This window comes from Patiria miniata, unplaced genomic scaffold (genome assembly GCF_015706575.1).
Source record: "Patiria miniata isolate m_02_andy unplaced genomic scaffold, ASM1570657v1 HiC_scaffold_12, whole genome shotgun sequence".
NCBI classification, from domain to species: Eukaryota; Metazoa; Echinodermata; class Asteroidea; order Valvatida; family Asterinidae; genus Patiria; species Patiria miniata.
In genome coordinates this window covers 1,655,779-1,665,635 of record NW_024037050.1, presented here as the reverse complement: position 1 = coordinate 1,665,635, position 9,857 = coordinate 1,655,779, and the positions used below count along the sequence as shown (strand labels likewise).

At 43.3% G+C, this 9,857-nt stretch overlaps 1 protein-coding gene across 1 annotated transcript; it reads right to left on the bottom strand.

Annotated features, from left to right (window-relative positions):
- Nucleotides 1-218: 218 nt before the first annotated feature.
- On the bottom strand, nucleotides 219-9,491 carry LOC119743653 (homeobox protein Hox-D8-like). Its single transcript, XM_038220049.1, has 3 exons — nucleotides 9,068-9,491; nucleotides 796-953; nucleotides 219-347 (listed from the first exon to the last, which is right to left on the bottom strand). The coding sequence occupies exons 1-3, from the start codon at nucleotides 9,489-9,491 to the stop codon at nucleotides 219-221; spliced, it is 711 nt and encodes a 236-aa protein (XP_038075977.1).
- Nucleotides 9,492-9,857: the final 366 nt, after the last annotated feature.

Below are 9,857 nucleotides of genomic sequence, written 5' to 3'. Positions count from 1 at the left end.
TCTTTAAACAAGAAATTTAAATTAGGCACGCATTAAATGGAGGTATAGGCGTATGTTTTAAAAGGAACGCTTATTTTTTTCAAACATTTTGACAAAGTAGCCTAGTGACTACCATCAGTTCGTGTAATTTGGTCTTGTGCTCCACCCTGACTAGCGACTGATTGCCGACCGACGCATGGTACCCAATCTCCCTAAATCAAATGAGGCGTGGTTTCTTGTTACTGTGCGGGATCGTAGAACCTCATGGCCAGGTTTGCCATGTCGCGTTGCATCTGGGCGTTCTCGCGCTGTTCCCGTTCCGTGGTGCGCTTCAGCTTTGTTCGGCGATTTTGGAACCAGATCTTCACCTGGAGAATGAAAAGCCGATCGAGAAATCGACGTAAGATAGAAGTATGAATACAATAGTTTTTGCAGTGTGCTTAACTAGCATCGATTTCTCAAACTGTACTTCTTTATTGCATCCTTTTGAATCTCGCTTTTCACACTTTTTATGTAAGGGTGCACGATTTAATTGAAAGATTGGCCATACATACAAGCTTCAGTCACTTTAATGTATGTCTACCTTAGACTCGCCTGACTGTTATTAGTGCTGCGTCTGTTGCCATTAGCCTGCGCCTGTTCCGAGTTATGGCAGACAAAATAATAGGAGGGCGCTCTTTTGAGTTTACCCAAACCAAACAGCGCCCTCCTATTGTGTCCGCCATATCTCAAATAGGCTAATTACTGTTGCTGCTGCTGCCAAAAACCTGCTGCGTCTGTCGTTACTGAAGTTGTTAATTGTGATGTTAAACCTACCTGGCGTTCCGTGAGGCTCAGGACCTGTGACAGCCAGGCGCGTCTTTCTCGGCACGGGTACATGCTTCGCTGGAACTCCTGCTCGAGATGCAACAGCTGTAGCTTGGAGTAAGGGCGACGCTTGGGCCGTGAACCACCAGGCTTCAAGGATGTGGACACTGCAAAAATAATGAAAGATTGTCATTTTTTTAGTGCAAGCCCACATATTCCGCAATTTTGGTCTCCCTGGATATTTCTTTTTTGTCAAATGGTTGTCGCCATGAAACAGAGCATTGACGAGCCACTCTTGATCTTGTTCGTTACACTCGTGACGAGTAAGCTGCTGTTCGTTGGTATCGTGATTTTTTTTCGTGATTTGATTTAAAGTTAAACTAAATAAAAGTTTAAGAGGCATTTCCGACGTAGGTGACCCTGTAACTCGTTGGCCGTGACCCAGAACAATTGCTCGGGAGTGGAGTGGCTGGTCGGCTGCTCACGAGGAATTTCCCGAATTCGTCCGATCTAAGAGAGTGATAACATCTTTCTGAGTCCGAAATTACGGACCCCAAATTTGATATCTGGATTAAAAAGACCGTAACGCGTGTGCTCAAATTTCGAAGATATAAAAGCCAAAGAAACAAGACAGACAACCACACGTGCGAGCCACGTGTTGGGACAGGCGTACAGGTGGGATGGACGGGTCGCATCGGAGAGTGTTGTCAGTGCGGCCCGCTAGATCCGGCACGTGAGGCAAACGGCTAAGTAAACCTGTTTCCCTTCTTGTTCTTTTCTTGATTCGGGTCCCTCGGGCTGGGATCTCCCCGGTGCATTAGCGAGCATTAGGATCTCCTTCATCATCAAGCGAGTGGCCCCATTGGGATATCACCCGCTCATCACCGCCACAAGACATGTCTTGAAAGGGATCAACATTGCAGGCCTCACGGGAATACAAGGATCTCGTCCGGTCCAGGTCGCGCCGACAAATTTGATCCTACTGTGGTGGATGTTCGGTTAACGCCCTGAAGTCTTGCTCGGCCATGGACTCTTTTTTTTTTAACCAGCTGGTTTGGTAGACATCGATGGCAGTCTTTTTTCCGCGAGACTGGTTAGCGACACGTGTTGATGGTGCTTTTTTAAGCTTTGGGGTGTTACCAAACACGTGGCTTCCAGATCGAAGCAAAGGTTGGACACGAGTGTACTATCAATTATGAGTCCGAGCGGCACACGACCGACGCGTTGTCGGGCGTGATGCCGCACGCGAGCCGCTGATGGGGGCACGCCGTGCCGTCACAAGGTGCACAGGGGGACCGGTCCTTTACAGTCTTGCCTGTTGCATGAAGTTTGTATCATGGTGGTCTTTGCTGACTTGGCCAATGTATTGTATCCCTAACATAAAAAGAGACCATTGTCACGATTGATATACAGAAAAACGTACAAGGATAGAGATACAAGTTCTTTTCTAGTAATGAAACCAAGTCAATTTCCAGTCAAAGGCTGCTCCGTAGCTCGAAAACTTGAGGAAACATATAAAGGGAAACCATTGTGAAAAGAATATTAAATTTTAGAGAAGAAAGGAAAATCCCCGGGATGATGTTCTAGGGAAGACCAGAGGAATAAGCTATAGAGACTGGAAACCGAAATCCACACTTAGAGGTCGACGGGCGAGGAAAGCACCGGAACCACTGATCTCAATCCCCGACTCAACCGTACTGCAGCAAGTATCAATGATGACGATGACAACGACGACGTCGTTATAGAGAAAGGTGACGACAACAGAAATACTCATGATGGTGACATAATGACATTGATAATGTTGACATTGAGCATACGGAGCAGAAATATAGACCGTCATATATATGTAATATAGACCGTCATATATATATACAGCGACAGTGTCTGCAATTACATAGACGTCGATGACGTAAACGATCTAGAATAAATGCTAGAGAAAGCATGAGTATTTGGGGAAATAATATGCTTTGCCCCCTCTGGAAAAATCCTGGCGATGGTAGTTTGTGTTATTTCGTCGATTCATCTTGAACTTTGGGATGTAGGATCCGATCGTCTGAAAGGAAAAGATTGGGATACACATAATTCTGTACTGCAGCTGTCTCATCGTACATTGCGAGCATTATGGCTAACTGTGGTCTTGTTTTTGTTTTACCATCCAAAAGTCAGGCACACCATAGCACAGAAATGAAGACACTTTCGTGCTGTTTTTACTGTCTCGCTGCTTCACTGTCCTTTCCTGCTGTTTCACTTTCGAGTTTCAGAGATGTGTTTTAATCTCAGTGAGAGCTTCTATAACAATACTTAATTGCAACAATAATTTTTAAAAGCCGTGAATAAAAAAGCAGCATTTTCTCAGGAATGTTTTGATGTTGAACTCAGTAAATTGTTTTGTGCGTGAGGTACGTTGAACCCTCGCCTTGCCCCCCTAGGACGAACAATATTGCTTCTCAATATGGGGCTAATATCTGCCGAAAATGTAAACAAAAACATCTTGATTTCACTATTTTACCGCTGGAGCATTCCCGAACCCCCTTCCAAAAACTATGGCGTGCCTTCGGCAGTCGTATACAGTACATCAAGTGGCGTAACTAGGGGTGGGACACTCCTGGTTGTTTGTGCCCTGTGTCCCACTCTCAGAAGTTGAAAGAGGGTAAAAAAAAACCTAAGCTTTGTATCGTCAAAACCTGTTGTGTGCCCCTTCCAGTAAAATGCTGCTCCCTAAGTATTCCCCCTTCTGCAAATTGGAGCCCACGCAGTTACGGCATTGGCTCCCTAATACCTCTTGCTAAATTGAACCCATCCCTGTCCGATCTTGACTTATCTAACTCCTTAAACGCGTTCATATAGTTGTAGACATTTCAACAATGGACATGATCGGAGTTGATGGAAAATCTATCTTGCGTGATCTGACTGTTTAGGTTTCCTATAATGATCATATTTTCTATTGTGATAGAAATGTATAAAGATAATCATTTGAAATAATCTAATATAATCTGTACACTGCAAAAACTGTAGTGTTAATTTAACACCATATGGTATCTATATAGGACAACACCAGTAAAATTTAACACCAGATGGTCCTATATAGATACCAATGGTGTAAATTTAACACTGCAGTTTTTGCAGGGTATGGGAATCATTAATACACAAATAATTCGTTCTATTAATTTTGTCCTTAAAACATTTAGGAGTTGTAGCTTCGCATGTAAACGGCAAGGGAAAACACTTCCTTGTCTTGCCAGTGGTGGAAGTGTATAAGGTGCGGGGTGGGGGATGAGGGTTGTACTCAACATCACGTCTTAACCATCACGTCTCCAGATACACCAGAACAGTATAACCCTATAGTTATGTAGCAACTTGTAAAAGACTATGGGAGAAATATGATAGCCTCCCTCACCTGTAAGAATTGAGGTACGCCCCCCCCCCCCCCCATGATGACCTATAAACCATTAGGCCAGAGAAAACAATTTTTATATTTTACAGCAAGGACATATTTTTTGGGGGTCGCAGTCTTTAATTCTACATTGATGCGAACTAATTAGTTGGTTTTCATTTTGCCCCGAGGTACGGGTCTGAGTCAAAATGGGGACAGCAACCCATTTCAATGGTATTTTATGGGGTTTTTTAACAGTAAAAAGACTTTTGCTTGGTGTTATTTGAACATATTGCGAAAAGGGCTTTCGCAAATTAACAAAAATTAAATGCGAATGCATGTCCCTGGTATTTCTTCACTTTTTTTAACGAGTCTTTATACTTTCTTCACTGTTAAGAAAAAAATCTGTTATTTTACAGACAAATTTTCACAGATCTGACCTGTTGTTCATTTGTACAGCAGTTTTGAGGTTGCAATTACAGTTTTCAAATAAATTCCCCTTTTTGACAGAGTATGTTTAGTTTGTTGTAAAAATAGCTCTGCAGAGTATCGTGTTCTATACTCATATATACGTGTATGTTTACATTTTGATGTAGACAATTGTAGTCTGTAAATACTATACAAATGTGGGTCGTGAGGCATGTTGGATTTCATAATGCGTTCGTAAGAAGCTAGCTATAGGCCTAGTGGTCTCTTTAAAAAATCCGAACATGCGTAGAGTGGTTCTCAATACTCAATACGCGACTCGGCGCTCATGAGCGTAACCAATCCCAGCCCTTCACTTTTTCTCACTTAGCTGTGATTCATGCACACGTCCAATGCATGCATGCGAAACTCGATACGAATATGACACAAGTTGTACATGGTTGATTATTGAGATGTCACAATCGCAGTGCCTGTGCACTGCGTCCCAAAATACCCGGAACCTTTTTGGCGAGGCCCTAGCGTCTGCGCGGAAACACGTACCGCCATTATTTTTATACCATTTTAAAGCTTGAAATCGTAACTTTATTCCTGGCGAGTATTGGTGTGATATTTAAAGGAGTTTTAAAATTATTATTAAAAATAATTTTCAAATAAAGGCATGTTGGAAACAAACTCAACCCATTTCAAGGGAATTCGATGATGCGGTACATCAGATACCAACTCGAGTCAGCAAGCTGTTGAAATAAAACAAAACACAAGTGATTTATATTAAAAACACACTGAACTTGAAACGAACAAATTTAGTATTTAAGGTGTGGTCTACGTGGATCGAAAAGAAAAGGAAACACAGAAAGTAAAAGGCAACGGGATCGTCACATCATGAACCCGATGAATCATTTCCACATTTGCGCATGGTTGATTTTCCTTGAAATCGGTTGAGTTTGTTTTTGACATGCTTTTATTTGAACACAAGTAATTTCAAAACCCTTTTGAGAATCAATCCAATACTTACCAGGGATAAACTTAAGATTCCATGCTTTAAAATGATATAAAAATAATGGCGGTATGTTTTTCTGCAGCGACGACAGAGCCTCGCAACATAATATTGCGGGTAATTTGGGACGCGTTGTATATCTGTCAAGGTATTGACCGTAGGTCAACCCTTGAATACCCCTCCTCCGTCAAGCTTTGTCTCAACCCTACTGTTCAGCAAACCAAGTGCCCTCCTCATCCTACGCCTGTTTTTCATGAAGTCCTTTGATCTGTACATACCCCGTTCTACATTATTGCCTCAGTACGGGTATCATCCGATTCAGTGCGTTATCTGTTGCATTACTGTTAAAACTACGAGAAATCTGAGCACGGATGGCAGTAACCGTTAGTTTGTGAGCCTGAAAGCCTGACGGTATTTTACATGAACTGGTTGGAAACCCCGATTAACAGAGTTGTAAATGCACATTATTTTTTTTCTGTTGTAATCACTATTTAGTATAAAATCATTTTACTAAACTTGATGTGAAACTTAAAAAAAGCTGCAAAGTATCTGGCCACGCTGCTGCCATAACGTTTGATGTAAAATAACATAATTATTTTTTACAGTGTGTAATTGTTCAATTGAATATTCTTAGTAGGGTGCCTCCCTGATTCATTACGTGAGCGTGCCTCCTGGAACTTTTTTGTTTGCAATCCAAAGTGTCGGGGGAGGCATGATTTATGACTATCATATCAAACATATTTTGCATCGCCCGCTTGCGGCCCCCGTACGCCGCATTAGATCGCTATAAATAGGTTCCAATGTCAGTGACTCTGTGTAATATACGGTGTAATATACGGGTTCGCCGTGCACGCTCCGACTTTTTGACCAAATAAGGGCAGCCTCACAAAACCACTTGCGCCCTCGGTTGATGGGTCGGTGTGTTTCACTTATGTTCATTGTGTCGACATTTAGGCACGTGCACACAACATACACAGTGTGCATGTTATATTGTTGACTCAAGGAAAGTTCACTGGCAACAAAAACACTCATGCATTCTCTGAAGTGATGTCTCTTTCTAATTTTCTCTTTATACGATTAAATATTTTTACTATTATCTTTGAATAAAGGTTTCTCGTAGGTCAAAGAACATAGAATCTTAAAAAAAAAAATCTGGCCCGGTAAACTCAAAAGCATTCGTGCTTGGGGCTCCAGTCTTATTTGGGTGCTGAACAAGGGGGCTTGGTGTGTTTTAAAACAGGCTTCACTCTGGATTTTTGTTTCAATTGCCAAAATAATCAATTTCTTCTACATCACAACTGGAAATGATACGATGAATTAAGATTGTGACTGGACTTAAACATACATGTATTTCATTTGGACGAGTGAGTCATTTTGATGTGTCTCACTATATGTATACAACTTAAGGAAACAATGGCGTGAACTTTCCACCCAACAGAAATGGTGGATGCCCACCTCCTCTTTCCATTTCACGTCTGTGCCTCACTACACTCCCAAGTCTTCCTTCACTCTGAAGAAAAAAAGGACTTCCTTGGAGCTTGTCCATTCTTCCAACCTGTTTTACCGGTTTTACTGCAAATCTAACGCCGTTGCTGGTTTAATCTTGCAAAAACACTGGACGCGCAAAAACCGTGCAGGCGATGACATCGGGATATACCACGGCCGACTTGCCGAAGACGCCCGCGGCAGGACGGCTGGACTGACAACGATGCCACTTCCCTTGGAATTTTTTTTATCACCAAAAAGCCTTCATGGCCACCCAAGGTGTCAGACTGCTTTTGTGACTCTGGAGAAGGAAAAAAGACCCCCAAGAAAAAAAACTTTCCCTGAAACAACAAGGAAAACATGACAAAATGGTTTCCACGCGTGGAAGCTTAACTTCACGGGGCTAGTCGTTGGCCGCATTATGACAATTCCCTAAATCCGATCATGATTGAGTAGAAACAGAAACCTGCTCGTTGGTGTTATAGCAGGGGGAAATCTCTACCGGCCGTCAAGCTTAAGATGGACCATTCAGGTCGGTGGAATTGACACCCAATACGCTGACTTTTTTACCCTTTCCCCCCAAGGGGTGATACCTAAGTGCTCGCGTGCCGGGCCGAGTCTTGAGCACGCGTGCCGGCCTCGATTCTGATGTCTCGGTGACATCTCGCTACAATTTGAATGACGATGTTGTGATCGCTTGGAATACCAGTCTCTTCAGTACCAATAGGCCTATTCATCTTGAAAACTGATAGTTAACTTCATAGTTAACTTAGCAAATGTGTGATTCCGCCAAATTATCTCACATTGTGGTCTTCTGTATAAAAATCTTTCAAGCACAAGCTTCAAGTTTTATCTGGCATTTTCATCTGACCATATTGAAACTTTAAGTCTGTATGTAGACAATCGACTTTGAAAAGTCAAAGACCAATCTTTGAAGGGTTGATTTATCCCAAGAGTTCGACTTCACTTCCCTCCAAATTTTAATACACCAATTGTTTTACTACCCCTGGCGTGATATATGCGGTGCGCAACACCGCTTGTGATGCCCTTGTTGACGATACGGCACGAGCCAACACGTGGCAAGCACCGCGCCCGGGATAATTGCCGAGCCACCGCGGGCAACGACTTGGCCCCTCTATAAATTTGCCGTGGGGGCATCTAGTCCATCTACCAGTAAGCACAACGTACACTACCGCCACGGCACCACCAATTATTGGGAGTCGGTGGCCCACAAGGGCGCCGACGTGTGTCCAGAAGAAAAAGGGGTCCCTTGGGCGCGCACGGGATGTACAGCTGTTGGGAATCTTGGCTTTAGGTCAGCGAGGGACACTGTGAGACACCGTAGCGATACGCATAGATGGGGCGAGAAGTATTAGAAAAGGACGGGAGGACGAGAACATTTCAAGGGAAAGGCATTGGCTTCAACCAGCCCGATTTTGTTCATTTTCGTCACTCGGCATTTCAACAGCCTTGGGACAATTTCAGGAAACTAAAAGTAACAAATATCAAATACATAGGATGGGTAGCAGGGTAGAGTGAAAGTTATTAATTAATGAAGCATGTTAATTTATGCTAATGAGGTAGTTGCTCTTTAGTGTCGATTTCCGAATGTTGTGCAACTCGAACGGCATTTTAAATATTTACTTGTATTAATGTAAATTCAAAATGTGTATTTGAAGATTTCAACACTTTTTTCCCCACTTAATTCTTCAACAAAACAATAGGTTCATTGAAACAATACCATTGCCATGCGATGTTACTGCATCTAGTGGGCGAGTTAAGACTTGAACTTTTTTTCTGGAGAAACCATCATAACTGAGCACGATCACTAAATCTACAAAGTACCCTTCACGAGTTTCTGCAAAACAGCTCCAACACAGTTCCCGAACAGCTGTTGCTCGATAATCCCTCCATGCCTAAACTTTTCTGAAAGATGCTCCGGCAAATCCAAGACCAGATGACAACGTTATGACAAAAAAAAATGAGACTTAATGATTTCTTACCTGAGTGTTCAACGTGTGAGCCGTCGTCCATCAGGGGAGAAGTGTGGTAAGATACTGCATCCGGAGATTGCAGAACCTCGCTGTCTTGCTGGTCGTCAGCCAAGAGGGCATCCGTAAAAGTGCTGGAAACCGTGGCGGTATGGGCCGGGTATTTCAGCTGAATAGACGAGGCAGAGCTCACGTAAGATGCCGCTGGAGCGGCCAGGGTGTCGTAATAATTCTGGTGTTGGCACGACGGCGGCACTACGGCACGACTTATGGTGCTGGTGTACATGCAGGAACCCGTCACCGGGGGAGCATCTTCCCACACGGTCGGACTGCGCTCGAAAGAGTCGTACTCGCCGTAGTTTAGCAGCAGAGCGGGTTCCACGGCTGCATCTGTAACCCCTAAGCATCGGGGCCTATTCGCTGGCCACTGCTGCATGTTGATACCACTTGTTGAAGACCCAGCTGTCCCGAGACGCTATGGCTTGCCCCGTCTACACTGTCCCGCAGCAATCTTGCTTTTGAGCGCTGGTTTAGTTGTGCTGGATACGCGTAAACAGAGCTAGTTGCTAGCACCCACCAATCAATCATTACTCACTTCAGGGGTTGTATAAAATTTAATGACAATTTAAATCAGCTGTTCATACCCACAACAACCCAAATTTTAAGCATGTACACAAAACATGTGCGAAATGGTCAAGTTAGATTAGCCGCACGATGTGCCAAAATTCCAACGCAATCACAGCACGTCTCTACAAAATTTCACGCCGAAATTCCCACGATTCAAAAATTTGAATCGGACTCA

Coding starts and splice junctions, on each gene's coding strand:
- LOC119743653 (XM_038220049.1), bottom strand. CDS start 9,491: ATGCAGCAGTGGCCAGCGAATAGGCCCCGATGCTTAGGGGTTACAGAT. Junction 954..9,067: donor CTCACACGTTGAACACTCAG/GTAAGAAATCAT, acceptor TTATTTTTGCAG/TGTCCACATCCTTGAAGCCT. Junction 348..795: donor TGAGCCTCACGGAACGCCAG/GTAGGTTTAACA, acceptor TTCATTCTCCAG/GTGAAGATCTGGTTCCAAAA.